At 33.8% G+C, this 17,746-nt stretch overlaps 1 protein-coding gene across 1 annotated transcript in view; it reads left to right on the forward strand.

Moving 5' to 3' along the window:
• The window catches only part of LOC143255599 (rifampicin phosphotransferase-like), a 109,641-nt gene that overhangs the window by 21,337 nt on the left and 70,558 nt on the right, over nucleotides 1-17,746 (forward strand). The window contains exons 7-13 of the mRNA XM_076511482.1: nucleotides 1,119-1,174; nucleotides 2,780-2,832; nucleotides 3,042-3,169; nucleotides 7,988-8,135; nucleotides 8,894-8,952; nucleotides 11,188-11,318; nucleotides 15,820-15,923. Of these exons, the coding sequence (XP_076367597.1) occupies nucleotides 1,119-1,174; nucleotides 2,780-2,832; nucleotides 3,042-3,169; nucleotides 7,988-8,135; nucleotides 8,894-8,952; nucleotides 11,188-11,318; nucleotides 15,820-15,923 (679 nt within the window). The remainder of the gene's footprint in view (nucleotides 1-1,118; nucleotides 1,175-2,779; nucleotides 2,833-3,041; nucleotides 3,170-7,987; nucleotides 8,136-8,893; nucleotides 8,953-11,187; nucleotides 11,319-15,819; nucleotides 15,924-17,746) is intronic.

The following is a 17,746-nucleotide window of genomic DNA, read 5'->3' on the forward strand; positions in this document are numbered from 1 at the left end:
GTGTTTCTAGTGGTATAAATCCGTAAACATACCAGTGTACCACTGGAGAGCATGAAATAGGTTTATCTTAACGGCTGAAGTCATAACACAAGCTTATTTAGCTTGTGGGCCCGGTATGGTCAGGTAGTTAAGGCACTCGACTCGTAATCTGAAGGTCGCGTGTTCGAAGCCCCGCCACATCAAACATGCTCCCCTTTCAGCCGTGGGGGCATTATAATGTGACGGTCAATCCCACTATGCGTTGGTAAAAGAACCAAGCGGTGGGTGGTGATGATTAGCTGCCTTTCCTCTAGTCTTACACTGCTAAATTAGAGACGGCTAGGGCAGATAGCCCTCGTGTAGCTGAGTAGTAACGCCTTCTAGTGATTAATTAAGATGAAATAATAGTGGATTGCATCAATAATGTCATTGGCAGGATGCTACGCCGCCTTGCGGAACTTAAGGTGCGAAGAGACCAACGAAATATTGAATGCTTAATGTGAACTGATATAATGCTACAGACGCTATTTATAATTATTTTATGTTGTACTATGTTTTTAAGCTTTATCATTGTTCTAATAAACCAGCCATGACGTCATAGAACCTCTTTTCTTACACAAATTACACATGTAGATGTTTAATACAACATGCCCTTCTCAGATTGACAGCGCTAAATGTATTGTATTCAATTTTAATATAACGACCTCATTTCTTATAAAATATGCATATATTTTGGCCAAGACTATACATGATAAATATGGCATCATGAGTAACAAAATATCCTGCACATAGAAGAATGATATTTTATATGAACAACAGGAAATATTCATATATTGCTTATGTTTGTTAATAACTTTGACTGATGTATAAGTAGCACATTTAATAATATTACTTACGTAAAAACTGCAAACTTTAAACGTAAAAAATAGACAACAGTTTGTGGGAATTATAAAATTTTGCATCGCAGCACTGTTTCTTCTGAAAAAAAAATCGGAACTGAAAATAGCGTTAAAATTATTTGTGATACTCGTAGAGAATTAGCCGATTTTTCAACATTATTATAATTCTAAAACTCTTAAAGTAAAATATTTAGAAATATTAATATATTTATTAATTATTTTTTCTTTCAAACATTATAGGTGTTAAATTACCCGAAGGTGTTAAGGAGTCTACTCATGTTTTTGGGTCTACGCCGGTAAGGGCACATTTCACAATGATTTAAACATATAAAACGAACTATTATGTATACAAACCTTGAACACCGCTGTAAAATTGTTTGATTTTGTATTTAAAGTAAATGAACAAATTAGTTCTTGCTAATATTATTTTATCAAAGATTAAATAATGATAAATAATAAACAACTCAACTTATTGATTGCTGCTTTTGGTTTCCCATACATGTACTGCTTCTACATATTTTCTATCAATAAATGTTTTCGTTGTTTAAGTGCTAGAGATGTAGTTGCTTCTGATTGGTAAGCAATATTTGTTTAGTTAAATGATATTCTGCAAAGCTTCAACATTGTTATTACTTCAGTTTATGCCCTTCGAATTTCTTAAATCCTAAAACATTATTTCTGCTAGTTTCTAGGATGTAGTGTTTACGACACATTAAATATTCTGAAATCCTGGAATATAATTTTTTTACTGTTTTCTCTAACGTAGTGTTCATTACATTCAGAGCATAAACTGAAAATAAAAAAGGAAATTTTCTTCCAATTTCTTCAGTGTAGTATTTCACATATAGAACATCTTCTAAAATCCTGAAATGCAGCTTTCTGCAAATCTAACCATTTTATTACTCACCACATAGAGAACATGTATTAAAATCCTGTAATGAAGTACTCTTTTAGTTTATTCAGTGATTTCTCTGGATTTCTCTGCTAGTCTCTATAATATTCACCTTCTATAGTGGGTGTACCGAAATCTTCGTATGAGGATCTCTACCAGTCTCTGTTATTTACTACATACAGAGATATTAAGAACAATGGAATATAATTTGTCTGCCAGTTTATGTAATGTAATTTTTACCACATACAGAACACGGTTCGGAATTCTGAAATAATTTTCTTCTAGTTTCACGAATACAGTTTTTATCACATAGAACAGGCTTTGAACCCTGGTATGGGTTTCTTTGCCAGTCTGTCCAATGCAACACCACCAGATATAAATATTGTACCAAAATCTCGGTAAGGAGTTCTCAGTCATTGTCTCCAATATAATATTCATCACAGACAGAAAATGTACTGAAATGATGGAATAGTATTTTCTATCAGTCTCTGTAATGTAGTGTTTCCCATATACATAAAATTTCCTGAAATTTTGCAGTAGAATCCTTTGTCAGATTCTGTATATATTCACCATATACAGAACATGTGCTGAAACTGTGAAATGGAATCTATACACCCAAAAGAAGGTCAAAACAAAAACTTTGACAAAAATAATAAAAGCAGCGTAATGGTTGAAATTTGTTCTTTATTTACGTATTTTAAAGTAAATAAACTTTATTTAGCATCACTCAGCAAAAAAACATATAACGTTTTGATTTTTTTTAAAAAGCAACTCCTCCAGTTTGATGTCGAAACTTTAATTAAACATTAGACTGTAAGGGTAATTTTTAACCAAAAGTAAAACTGAAATAAATAAATTTGAATAATTATAAAGTCAGCTTATTAGCAACTATAAAAATAACTGATTTCAACCACATTGTGAGACTGGTTACTGTATTAATCATCTGAAAATTACTTTAAAAAATCTATAAACAGGAGGACTACAATTTGCTGTTTTCATTCTTTCGTAGGATGGGCACACCTTTCATGTCTCTGCTGTCACCATTCCCGGGCTATGCACCAGGTAACTTGAGAATGGGAACGATTAGTTAAAGTTGTATTAATAATACGACCCGTTATTTCTTTTCTCCGAATAAAGTTATGAAATAATCTTAGCCAAACAACTGAAGTAATATCTTTATTTATGTAACTGTAAAAAAAAAAGAGTTGTCTCAGTTGTAGATTTTACTTTTCTTTTGCCATGATTAGAAATAAACTTTGTTTCCTCTACAGGCTCCATTTTGGACACTTAAGTAGGCCTAACGGGCACATGAATAGCATGACATCTTGTAGCTCCAATCTTCTGGATATGCTAGGCTATGATGTTGTTTGTGAAAAACCCACTTATTGTGTTTCGTTTGGTAAGTTAAAATTATAGACAGAAAATATTAAAAGAATAATTTTAAATACACGAAAATTTCATTATTTATTTTTGAATACAATAATTGTTTTACGTTTTACTTACGAAAAAAATTACGTAAACATTAATCCCTTGTATTATTTAAAGAAAAAAATATAAAGAGAATCACTGGAAAAAAAGAAGAAAACAGTAATTTAGTTACTATAATCAACTTTAAATACGAGTTTTACAATAACAAAGGAGAAAATTCCACAGAGGAGGAGACGAACATTTTAGAATATTTTGGATAGTAATGAAACAAGTTGCATTGATTTCATTATTATCGTATTTACCCTTAAAATAGAAATAACATTTTTTATGAAGTGATGTTGTTAATTAATTATTGTAATTTTACATCTCAATTAATATTTCATTAATCGTTTAAATGCTGTTATCCAAGTTTTCATTCTTAACAGGCTGTTACAAATTAAAGCTTTTACAGATTTAGTCCCTAATTTAGCAATGTAAGACTAGAGGGAAGGCAGCTAGTCATCACCACCCACCGCCAACTCTTGGGCTACTCTTTTTACCAACGAATAGCGGGATTGACCGTTATAATATAATAATATAACACCTACATGGCTGAAAGGGCAAGCATGTTTGGTGTGACGTGGATTCGAACCCGCCCGGATTACGAGTCGAGTGCCTTATCCACCTGGCCATGCCGGGCCGCTTTTACAATAAGTATGATTAGTTTTTCGAACAGGTACGTCGTTTCTATCAGTCACTGATATGATCATCGCACTATAATGGAACCTTTGTTTATGCGACTCTGGAAAAACTTTTTTATTTCGCCATATGCAAACTTTTTTATCCTTCGTGCATGTATATTTGTAATAGGGGTTACAATTTTTCCGTTTCGCCTGCTTTTCTTGTAATGGAGAACATTATTTTTCTACATACTCAGGGCACAAATATGATGTCATAAAACGTCACACGAGAATGTAATACTCTGCTGTCATCTACGTAAATATAATCGTACTGTCTGTTGTATGCCCATGTAAATACTTCGCAGGATATGCATGGACCTTCACCAAAACTAGTATGGAGGTTCAATAGGTCCATAGGAAAATACACAAAATTTCAATTTTGCATTTTGCGGGTTTCACGACTATTTTGCGAGAATTTTTTACCACTAGTTCGCTCCTGTTGATGATCTTAACCAAATTTGGCATAAAGATTTGTGTCTTTCTAGATACTCTTTCAGCTTTGACATGGGCTTGTTCTTTCTCTTTTTCGGCTTTTATACAGACTTGCTTTTTCTGGGCTTCGATGCAGGCTTGTTCCGCCTCGAGATGTTTAATTTCTCTTTCAACTTTGATAAGAACTTGTTAAAGCTCGATCTGTTTGAGTTTTAATTGGATTTCGAACTTTATCATTCTGTTCTGTTTGGCTAGTAGAAACACTAGCGTATTCTTCTAGTGTTTTCTCAGACAACACATCATTATCAACTAGCATTTCAACAATACCTGTTTTTTAGTTCGTTTTTTCTCGTTGATATTCTTAAACTCTAATTATAAGATTTTGTCAAGTTCGAGCAATTAACTTTTGTTGTATTTTTCTATTTGTTCGAGGGAGAATAGTTCAAGAAAATATTGATAATCACAGATGATCAAATCTTGTCGGCACTGTTAAATATAAATTAGATTAAGATTTGAATTTTAATTCAGAAATAATTTTATTCCTGATTTAGATCTCGGACGCGATCCCCAAAACTGTTATGTTACGTATTACAATTAATCTCGGACGAGTCTAGAATTTATTATGTTACGTACGTTACATATTATTACGATTTCAATGAGACGGAAATTTTAATTTTTTTTTAAAGTTAATTATATGTTAATATTTATCAAATTTATTATATTTGCCAACAAGATTGATATACACAATTTTCTTTCTTAACACAAATGTATTTCAATATAGAAAAAGGAACACTAAAATTTATAACAACGATAATTATAAATAGTTATTACAAATAATTATTTATATATAAAAAAAATACAAACTCACGAACAATATTCCGTCTTTTATCTGGTCCGAAATTGAATATTTTATCAACGGTTTAGATCCACGAGGTGCAAATTACTTTTCTGTTAATACACAGATACACTTCATCTGACAGGAATGATAAGGCCCGGCATTGCCAAGCGTGTTAAGGCGTGCGACTTGTAATCTGAGGGTCGCGGGTTCGCATCCCCGTCGCACCAAAATGCTCGCCCTTTGAGTCGTGGGGGCGTTATAATGTTATGATCAATCCCACTATTCCTTTTATGCTAAAGCTATGTGATGGCTTCATGGAAATATTAGCATCCAAAGCTTATATTCTGAAGTTGAACGGCTCGTAATGTTCGAAATATATAAACATGCCTGGTCAAATATCTATTATTCGATTAATAAGCGTTTGTCGCAATTACAGCTTCCGAGGCTTATAGTGGATTGTAGGTGACCAACAAAATTTTTAAACTGTCTCTTGACGCATCGATTAATAATCTTTAGGCAAAGTTCTAGATAGTTCCGTTGGTCCAACAATATTCAAAGATACGATTGTGCTTTCGTAAAACATATATTGTTGATTCTTACTCTCGAAAATCTTCTACAAATTTAGAGAACAAGCAGGACTTGTGCAAATACATTTAACAATTTTAGTTACAGCTTCCGAGGCTTATAGTGGATTGTAGGTGACCAACAATATTTTTAAACTGTCTCTTGACGCATCGATTAATAATTTCTAAATGCATAGTGTGCTGAAACATACAGTGTTTTTAATTGGGTGCTTATTTTGAAAGTTTAAGATTTAAAATCCACATTTAACAAACAAAAGACCTCTAACACCCCACAAAATAAAAGAAAACAACACTTAATTACTTGCATCATACCATATGTATAAAATTTTAGAGTACCTCTATTAGAACTTTCGAAAAGACTAGTACATAGATATAACCTTAAGATAATACCTATATTTATTTTGAACCCTGGAATAAATATTAAATACATGTTAAGAAAATTGTATAACGAATACACCTCATCAGTAAACGTTTATAAAATACAATGTAACAGTTGTTCAGCCTCTTACATAGGTGAAACGGGACGTAAAGTGAAAACCAAGTTAAAAGAACACTAAAAATCTTCCCAAATCCCTGAGCATATGAGCAGAAACAAACACAGAATTTCTAAACAGAAAGTCACAGTACCAAAACACTAGATTGACACTAACAGAAAAAGAATTTGAAAATGTTTATTAATAAAATAAAACTATCCCACATTTCACAAATATACAGATATATCTCTACATATCTTTGATTGTCATTTCCCCACACATTCATAAGCTTATGCAAAATTTGGTATAAAATATTCCATAGTTTTTATATTTATTCATATTTGTATTGTTTTTCGTTTAGCCATACATAGGTAATTTGTAAAAATTCACGTTGATTGATATTTACATGAATAAATCAATTCTAGAATTTAAATGCATTGTTAAGTTTTGAATGTTTATTTAAATGTCAAAACGTCTTTTGTATAAAAACGCACAGGCCCAGCATGGCCAGGTAGTTAAGGCACCAAACTCGTAATCTGAGGGTTTCAGGTTCCAATCCCTCTCACACCACAAAACATGATCGCCCTTTCAGCAGCAGAGGCGTTATACGTGACGGTCAATCCTACTATTCGTTGGTAAAAGAGTATCCCAAGAGTTGGCAGATGGTGGTGATGATCTTACACTGCTAAATTAGGGACGACTAGCGCAGATAGCCCACGTGTAAGTTTGCACGAAATTAAAAAAACAAACAAACAATGATCGAACTAGTGATCGAAACGTCGTACCTATTCTAAAACTAATGTTACTTCCTGTAAAGTGTAATAAACTGTACTTTATCAGTAAGTAAACTAAAAACGAAACTCTTAGGCTGTTACGAAGTTTGCCATTTTTACCACAATCCAAAATGTCCGCTAGGGGCAGGAGCTCGTGGACGTCGTTTCAAAAGATGACGAAATGAAACCATTTGCTATCAATAATTAACTTACCTATACCAGCTGCAAGCTGAGGTAGAGTCTGCGGTTGAGGTTGTCGCCGTCGCAGACGTCGGTACAACTCTTCCCAAAGATGTTCGATGGGGTTTAAATCTGTTGATCTGGAGGGCCAGGGAAGAACGTTGATGTTGTGGTGTCTCAAGAAGACAGTAACCACGTCGGTGAATGTTATGGACCCAGACTCCTATTTTCTGTCTTCCAGTACCATAATTGTATAGACTATAACAATAACATCTCTTTGAAATACTTTCTCATTTTATCTACGCTTTGTGGAATAGAAAAAAAGAATAAACATTATGTTTGTGAAGTTATTTCTCACAACTCTCAGTAGAGAAACAAAACATTGAAAACATATCACAAACTGCACTTGAATATTACTAATTGCTATTGGAAGACGTATTTCTAGCATCTAACTTACATGCAGACATTTAGATATACATTATATAGTTCAGATTGACTTTTGTGAAATAACAAGTTTATATGGAAAAGGACAAATGAAGCGTTTAATGTTATTTCTATATAAAGTTTAGATCCACTATTATGAAAAAAAAAGTTTATATGGAAATACATTCTTGCACGAGGAAAATATTACATATTAATTAGTCTATCTAATTTTAACATACTTTGAACGTCACTGTATGTAGTAATTATCTGAGTATAAAACATTCTGTAGAGTAAATCTGATATCAACCACATATATCCTTACAAATTATATCTATCTATTTCTGTTATTGTTGTGTGGTTTTCATAGATAACGAGAGTTGCAAGATACAAGTCGGTAAATCATGCAACCATTTCAACTTCGTGAACAGCGCTACCCAGGAAGATATAACTTTCTATCCAGCTACAATTAAGTACAATGAGAAAGAAGCAAGTGGATTAGTTTTCTGTGGGCACAGGTTAGTATCGAAAAAAGGGGCTTTTACTGGAAGTAATGTTACCAACTAACCTAGTGTGGTTTTTTAAACATGTGGTAACGTAATGGTACTTAAACACGTATGGTGTATGTATGATTATATTTTATATTCTATAGAAAAATAAGCCCGAAGACATTTAGATTATAAGGATATGTGTTGCAACTTGAGTAGTATATTAAGGTTGAATATACATGTTTTAATCGGATTACGATAATCTTTATACTCAGAAATAAGCTTTTTTGAGCTTCTTCTAACATGTGGAAACAATTACATATTATTGAATATTCTTTGTGGCGCATTGAATATTTTATACATTTTATCTAACTATATTAAGCCCATTACTCTCACATAAGACACAGGTGTAAAATATTATGTATGACATAGTGTGTTTAAACACAGCAAAATCACGAATATGCTATAAATATTTTTTGATGAAAGTAATAAAGTAGCTTAGTTCAAATTCAGTTAGATGTGTTGCCCCTATTACGAAGAAATATAAGTCTGGAACGTTTTTCTATAATGCCCGACAAACAGTTTTTGTTTAAATTAAGGATTTTCTTTGCCGCGTCTCAATTTCAGTAACTTACTTTTCCTTTAAACCGCTATCACATAAATGATTCTTTTTCACACACTGCTTCTTGTAATATTAAATATTAAAAATGCCACATAAGTTTCTAAGAGCATTATCTATAGCTGAAGACAGAATTTATAATGAAATATATTGTTTATTGATTTTGTAGAAACTTCACAGGAGTTGTGACAACCTTTCCTAAGGATCCTATAAAACTGCCTTATCCCGGTGAGGATGACATGTTTCTTAAGCAATGTTCATTTTTTGAAACAACAATCAATCTTTATGGGTTGAATAATTACTTTTTTGTAGAATTTCATTTTAACTTCTCATTTTGTCTGGATATCTTAGAAAAAAATTAGAAGCCATTCTTAAGAAACAAATAAACACATTGTACAATAATTGTTTAAAAGCAAATAATAAATTATTATCTCATTTGGAAGCTAAACTAATAATATATATTGTGTGTTTTATTTTCTTGAATTTGACAGTCAGAGTATATTAACTTATCTGTAAATAAACTGGTTAATCAGTTTTTTCTTTTGCAAAATAAGTCATATAGAAACCCCGTTAATCCAATTATTTTTATAAAAGTCACAACTTTCGATCAGTCTTTGCAGACTCTGCAACTTTTAAAATTATATGTTCCTACCTGACCTCTGTATGTTCGTAATGTATTTTTTGACACCATGCGTTTCACTTGACCCTTTCATATTCTTACTGTATATTCTAGCACTATATGGGCGCTCTATTCGTAATTTGAGGGTCGCAGGTTCGAATGCCCGTCACATAAAACATGCTTTCCCTTTCAGCTATGGGAGCGTTATAATGTTATAACGTTATAATCTCACTACTCATTGGTAAAAGAGTAGCCCAAGTGTTGGCGATGGGTGTTAATGACAAGTTGCCTTCCCTCTAATCTTATGCTGCTAAATTAGAGATGACTAGCGCAGACAGCCCTCATGTAGCTTTGCGTGAAATTAAAAAACAACAAACAGAAGAAATGACTGTGTTAAAACAGCAAGACTAAACTTATGATCAAACATATTTTTGGTGTGAACGTGATTTGTAGTCACAATAAGAAAAACCTATACACTGGACAGTTAAAGTAAAGAAGAAGTGTCTTTGGCAACTATTCAGTTCTTCACAATATAAGGCCACACAGTAACAGATATAGTAAATATAACTTAGTATTATGAGGTCTACACTTTGATCAGGGTTACTGTTGAGCAGTGGAATCCTCTGAAACTTGTATCATCAAATAATACACGCTCATCAAAGAATAGATTGAACTGGATCCATCTTGAACTTACTTTTCAAAACTAAACAATTTTTGGTATACTAAGCGTATTTGTTAAACCTATGGTGAAATAAAACCTAGTTATAATAGAAAACAAACTTTAATAAAAATGTAACGCTATATAACAAAAATAAATGAAATAACCAGGGTACAAGTTATAAATGTAAAATGGCCTTTGAAGGTGACTGCGGAAGTAGAACACACATAACGCAGGGAATAGATCCTCTATAACCCTATTCACTAAGCCTCACATGGAAATAATAAAACCCTATTATTATGTCTGGATATAATAGTGTATTTATGTCAGTGTATTTAACTGACAGCAAGATGTGGGTGCCCTTGACCAAAACATCCAACATTTATATTAATATTTGCAAACAGTTGAAAGGGACTGTTCACACACACACACACACACACACAAACACAACAGAAATGAAAATATATGGTCTTACTATTGCGTTTGGTGATTAAAATAACTCACCTCCTGGAATTGGCATTCCAGTTTCATTAGATTAATAAAAGCTCTGGTTAATGAAGAAATATTAGTAACACAGCAGATAAAAACTATTTTTACTAGAAGATTAAAAATCCTTCTGAAGTATCTGAACTAGTATAACTCCCATCCTCCAAATAAGTTGGATTTCATTTAATTCAATTATAAATTGTTTTTATACGTTAGTTATATTAACTGAATAAACTGATATTTTACTACTATAATGGGTGTTGGAATGACAACTTCAGAAATAAGTTTCATTACCACTCCCAGTGCTAGGATCTTTTTTTTTTGTTGTTGTTGTTATTGAGAACAGTTACACTTCCACAACTGTCTACAGACATTAGAGATGATAAAAGTGTGGGACGTTGTGGACTTGAGCATCCACATCTTACTCCTTTATTTTATTATTTTGTTCCTTATACGTGAGGTTTGGTAAATAGAGGTTAAGACTGATAGACAATGTATTCCCACTGCAATGTGAGCCTTAACTTCACAGTCGTCTCCAGGGCACATTTTTATATTTCTCATATTATCACCTGTGTTATATTACTTCATTTATTTTAGTTGTATAACGTTATACTTATACTAAGACTTATTTCGATTTATATATATATATATGCTACCCATTATTCTAATTATTGTGTTATATTATTTTCATTTCACACAGTTCACCAACTTAAAGAGCGACATCTTGTGGTATCATTCAGTGATAATGAATGTCTGAACAATGACTTGACTGGTGGAAAAGGCTCCTCTCTTGGCAAACTAACGTTGTTGGCAAAAGTTAGTCCAGAACAGGTAATTAGTATGGCAAATGCTGAACTGATATGTCAACAAAAGGGGCAACTCTTCATTTCAAACGCTGTCAGCCCAGTGTTAAAAGAAAATGACAAAAAATTGTTATCAGAATTATCAAAGCGTGTATTGTAACAGATTTGCTGTTGCGCATTTATTTTAGTTCCAATGTTTGTTTCAGCATAGTTTTAATTTTTTGCATATGACATATATTGGTGGATGTGTAATGCGCAAGTCTCGTCTCTTCTCTAAATTTATCAAAAATCGATCAGAGAACCAGTATTTGTTGAACACAATGTACACATCCACTCGACTGCCTGAAGTTATCCCCTTAAGAAATATTTCATGTATACTCTTCAAAAAAAGAAACGCAAAAGGCAAAATATGAGACAAATTGTTAACAAGTTTATTCCGGGTAGTTCTGTCTGACATGTGTGAAACTTTGCACATTCACTGCTGAACATCCAAAGTCTGCAAAGACGAAGTCCACGCTCACTAGGTGAAGTTTAACGTCACTCAACGTCAATAACGAGTATGCCCCCCGTGAGCATCAATAACTGCTTGGCATCTCCTGCCCATGGAAACGATGAGATAACGAATCACATCCTGTGGAATGGCTGTCCACTCAGTCTGCAAAGCTGCTGCAAGCTGAGGTATAGTCTGCGGTTGAGGTTGTCGCCGTCGCAGACGTCGGTCCAACTCTTCCCAAAGATGTTCGATGGGGTTTAAATCTGTTGATCTGGAGGGCCAGGGAAGAACGTTGATGTTGTGGTGTCTCAAGAAGACAGTGGTTAGTCGGGCTGTGTGAGGACGGGCGTTGTCATGTTGTAAAACGTCGTTGACGTTCACCATGATGGGTTGCACATGGGGCCTAAAACCTCGTCGACGTATCGTTGAGCCGTAAGATTCCCTCGAATGTGCAAAAGGTCTGTTCTGGCATTGTAGGCGATGGCAGCCCACATCATGACGCTGCCACCACCAAATCTGTCAACATCCTGCACACAGTTTGCTGCAAAACGTTCACCTCGGCGATGGTAAACACAGGTCCTTCCATCCTGCCTACGAAGCATAAAACGTGATTCATCGCTGAACCAAACATGCCTCCATCGTCGATGAGGCCAAACCCGATATGCCCGAGTACACTGCAGCCGTGCTTGACGATGTTGTTGGGTGAGGATGACGCCTCTGACTGGACGTCGAGGTCGGATTCCTGCATCTCGTAGACGGTTGCGTACGGTCTGATCGGAAATCCTACGCAGCCCTGGTACGGTTGAGGCAGTAGACGTCGCAGTGGTGGTCCTATCCCGAAGGTTACGTAACTGGATGTTGCGATCTTGTGCGGGCGTGGTCACACGAGGTCTGTCAGATTGTGGACGGTCACGAGTTGATCCATGTTGTTGGTGACGATTTCATAGCCTTGTGATGGTGCTTGGGTGGACATTCACAGCTCTGGCAACATCTGATCGAGATTCTCCTGCTTCCAAGTGACCAATGGCGTTGTTGGGATGTGCTTCAGTCAGTCTTAGCGTAACTGTATTGCATGTCGGTGGCTTAACACTAAGCTATGGAAACCGAGAACCTGTCACTTTTATAGGGATTTTGCACATGTTGCACTTGCAGAACATGCAGATCTCTCAAACAAATTTATTGGACACGCATGCGTTCTGGCGAAAAATCCGATGTTTTTCTCCGTTTTCAAAGTGCACAACGTTTATTGTCATTTTGGTTTGACAATCAGTGCCTTAACACGTGTAACATCACATACTCTGAGCTTGTAACGTTATTACATATATTTCTCTTTAAAATAACAAAAATATCCCTTTTGCGTTTCTTGTTTTGAAGAGTATATAACAATTTCTAAGACTTTGATTTTTTAATTTTTTATTTTTATTGGCTTGCCAAAGAAATTCAGTCTGATCAAAGTTCAAGTTTTGTGTCAAGTTTATTCAACATGTTATTTACCAAATCAATACCAAACAGATCAAATCTAGTGCGTACCATCTCGAATTGCAAAGTGCTTTTGAGAGATTCTATTCTACCTTAAAACATATGATTAAAAGTTACCTTTTCGATAATGAGAAGGATTGGGATGAATGAGTTATTCTATTATTAATTGCTGTTTGTAAATCAGTTCAGGAGTTCTTAGGGTTTATCCGTTGGTGTTGGTGTTTGACCATTCAGTGCATGGTTCTTTGAAGTTGCTGAAGTAACAGTGGTTGGAAGATGACCCAAAAGAAATCTTCTTACTGGATTACGTTTCCAAGTTTCGGTTCAGATTGTTAGGTGCTTGTGGATCGAGAAAACTTGAAGTCATTCAAAGTTATAATGAAAAACTTTTATGCCACAAGACTGAAGAACGTAAGTTGTTACCCACTATGGGACATCCACTCAAAGCTAGTTACCATGACCTCTATGGGGTTGTTTGGAATGCCAATAAGACAGACTATATTGTAGAAACGTCTGATCGTCGAAAGGCTACCCAGTTGCTTCAAATCAATATGTTCAAGCCTTATCACGTCCGAGATGCATCTGAAAACATTTTAGTTGTTAAGTGTTGTTCTGTTATGGATGACAATATCTTCAACTTAGACACTCGTAAATTTGAAAATATTCAAGATGAATGCGACATCAAACTGAATAATTCCGACATCCATGCCAATCTTGATGCCAAACGCAATCATTTGCCTCTTGAAGAAAATAATCTTCTTTCTAGTTTAAGGTTGAGAAAATAAGGCTTAAAAATCTAATTATGGCTGAAAAAATAAGTAAAGAAATATCTTATATGCTGGAGAATGGCATTATAGATCCCACTAAAGGTGATTAGTCTTCACTTTGCGCACTGGTTCATAAATCGTTCTGTACAGTCTTTTGCAAAGTGAGTGTGTGTATTTTCTTACAGCAAAGTCACATTGTGATATTAGCTGTGTCTGCCGAGGGGGAATCGAACCACTGATTTTAGTGTTGTAAATCCGTAGGCTTACTACTGTTCCAACACTGGAACTTTGCAAAGGGAATGCTTTGCAAAGTTAACTGACAGATCAAAACATATCTTTGCTTTTGTCACTCCAGATGGAGTGCACCAGTACAATGTAATGACACCTGGGATGAAAACTTATCAGACAACTTTTCAGCGATTGAAGAATCAATGTTGCCACAAGCTGTCAGATTTTGGAATTTATATTCATGTATATATATACATATATATATATGTATAATATTTTAGTTAAAATTATCTAATGCCAATTTTTAATCATTTGAGGGAGGCGAAACGGATTTACTGTTATAGATTTATTTTAATATCTGTGTTTATTTCAGTTTGATGCATGTAACGTATTTTGTTAAATGTGTATTGCTCAAGTCCCGCCTGTTCTTAGAATTAAAAACAAATTCTTGAAAGTAAGAATCAACAATATTTTCTTTCACGAAAACACTAGCTCGTTCCGAACATTGTTGAAAAGTCTAGAAACTCGGGTGATTCATATAAATGCAGCTAGCCGAGAGACAGTAGAAGAAGATTATTATTGGTCAGTATGCTATAGGTCTCGGAAGCTATAATTGTGATTAATATAATAATAATAATAATAATAAATAATGTTTATATATTTTGAACATTACAAACCGTTCAACTTCAGAGAATTAACTCCGGACTTTATTAATTCTACGAGGACATTAGATATTGTCGCTGATGAAACTTATGGGTGCTTCAAACTTAGCCAGCCGTGAAAATAAATATATAGGTGTATCAACTAAGAATTAATTGGTTCTCCATGAACGTCGATAAAATATAGTTCCAGACCAGATGTAAGGCTCGGTATCGTTTATAAGTTTGTAAAACTCCTGTATATAAACTATCACTTGTAATAACTATTAGTAATGACCGTTATTATAAATTGTGTTGTTTTTATGTTAGTATATTGAAAAAAATATTTGTCTTAAAAAAGAAAATTGTGTGTATCAATCTTGTTGGTAAATATCATAAATTTAATACATATTAATATTTAATTAACTTTCGAATTAAAATTAAAATATCCGGTTATTTGAAATAGTAATACCTAACATACGTATCATAATAAATCAATGAATCATCCGAAATAAATTATGTGTAGCAATATAGATAGACTGTACCAGAAATCAGTTTTTGCTTATAAATATTGATTCCAACGTTAAAAATGGTATAGTATAAAAATAAGGAAACACAAAAATTTGCGCTAAAGGTTGTATCACAAAAGTGCATCCTTACAGAAATGAATTGTCATACAAATATGTAAGTTACAAGAACAACAACAAACAAATAAAGTTAAAACACAATTCTACCATTTCTGACTTAAACATATTAAAATGAATAGAAATCATTCCTTAGAACAGGAGAAATAGTAACTCAAACCTAGTGTTATTGTGTCTAAAGTACCTGTAACAACTGTTATTATTTTTATTTTTCTGAATTTTTGTTTTAAGTTAATTTCTTGTTGGCTTAACGTAAATCAAGTATTTTTTATTTGTTTAGTTTAGTGTACCTCGAGGAATAGTGGTTACTACTCAAGCTTACGAAATGTTCATACAAAGACCAGAATTAGCTCACGCTGTTAGGTCACTGGAAGATATAGCCTGGTAAGTAAATAGAACAAATCTTCGTCTGAAGTCTTGTTTTACGAATTCTTAAGAATAACTTGGTACAGTGTATCTAAGCTTTTGTCACCACAATACGAAGCATCTCAGCTTCAGCTACAGCCGTACAACTTTTGTTGTACAAGGTAGCTCAACTTTTTATGGTACTCTTCTTTGATATTTTTGAGGTTGATTGAGGTAAACTGATCACTGTATTGTCTTCTGTAGAGTGGTAAATTAGTTGTTATCTGTTAACGTGACTGAGTTTCTGTCGACTGTAGATTAACTGTTCAGTGTTCATTTATTCATTTGCTGCACAGTAGGTACAATCTTATTTATTCACCATGTTGACATAATGTTAGTGTTAGGTAGTTTTCATCTGTTTACTATGTGGGTTTGCTGCCGTACAGTGGACTAGCTCTAATCTGTGCATTGTGTTAACTTTCTGTTGTTAATTGGGTTAGTCATAATATTTTTCACTACGCTGTCTTGTTGTCTTTCTGCAAGTTAATCGTAATGCTTCATTTTGTTGGCTTGCTGTTGTAGAGAGGGTTAGCTTTCATCTTGGCTTGCTGTTGTAGAGAGGGTTAGCTTTCATCTGTGCATTGTATTGGTTTGTGAACAGTCTTTAAACTTGTCGTTACCTGTTTATTTTGTTTTAAAGTGGATTAGTCCTCGTCGGTTATTTATGCTTTTTATAGTTGGTTAGCTCTTATCGGTTCACTCTGTTAAGTTGCTGTCATTCTGTAGGTTATTCCTCGTATATTTACCGTTTTGACATGCTGCTATATCGTGTGTTAGTCCGTATCTGTTCATCGTGTTATCTTGTTGCTGTACAGTTCGTTTATTCTTCTATATTCACCATGCTAACTTGTTTTAATACAGTCGGTTAGCCATCCACTGTTCACCGTGTTTATTTAATTTACAGTGGGTTAGATCTTATCCATTAGGCATACTGGCTTGCCTTCATAAATTTGGTTAGCCGTTATCGGTGGTCTAGCGGTAGGTAACCTGTGCACTGTGTTGACTTTCTGTCATTCAGTGTGTTAGTCATTATCTGTTTACCATGTTGACTTTCTGTTGTACAATGCATTAGTCCCCCAACTGTGTACCCTGTTGACTTGTCATACTGTGGATTAGTTGTTAATTTTTCGTAATTTTAACTTTCTCTGCATCATTTAATGTGCATATCACGAAGTTTTAGTGACTTACATTTAAAACTTCAAGTAAACTGTTTATGTTATACCAATTAGTATAGTGTAAAATCATATTTAATAATCCATATTTAAATAGTATATAAGTTATTAAGTTTATAAGGCAATATTAAAAATCTCGAATTTCCTCTAGCGTGAGAAATGTAACATTTTCTTTAGGTATCACCTCTTCTTAATCTATTCACCATTTCTCTAACAAGTAGGAAATTTAATGTAAATTACTCACCATAAAATCATCATTCTTCAGACAAACTATAATTTGTATAGCTTTCAATTTCGTTTCGTTACAGTACCATCAAATACTAAATCAGATCTCTCTTGCCGCTTCCTCTTGTCACATCTTTTTTTCATGTTAATAGTTCTCTGTTATGTTCATTATACATTATGTGTAAGCAATAAAAAGCCCAGGTTTTCTTCTATTAAATGTTGTATTATATCACGTTATTTTCTGAAAAGAGAATTGCCAACTTTGTTAGTGTATGTTCATTCCCATTGGAAAGATAATGATTATCTTGGATGAATTTGTAACGGCTCTCGTCGTGTAGTTAGAAAGCCAGAAAATATGTGATAGTTATAAGAAGTTGTGGGCTTTTTTATTTTTTTTTATTTTAT

Source organism: Tachypleus tridentatus, chromosome 7, assembly GCF_004210375.1.
Source record: "Tachypleus tridentatus isolate NWPU-2018 chromosome 7, ASM421037v1, whole genome shotgun sequence".
NCBI classification, from domain to species: domain Eukaryota; kingdom Metazoa; phylum Arthropoda; class Merostomata; order Xiphosura; family Limulidae; genus Tachypleus; species Tachypleus tridentatus.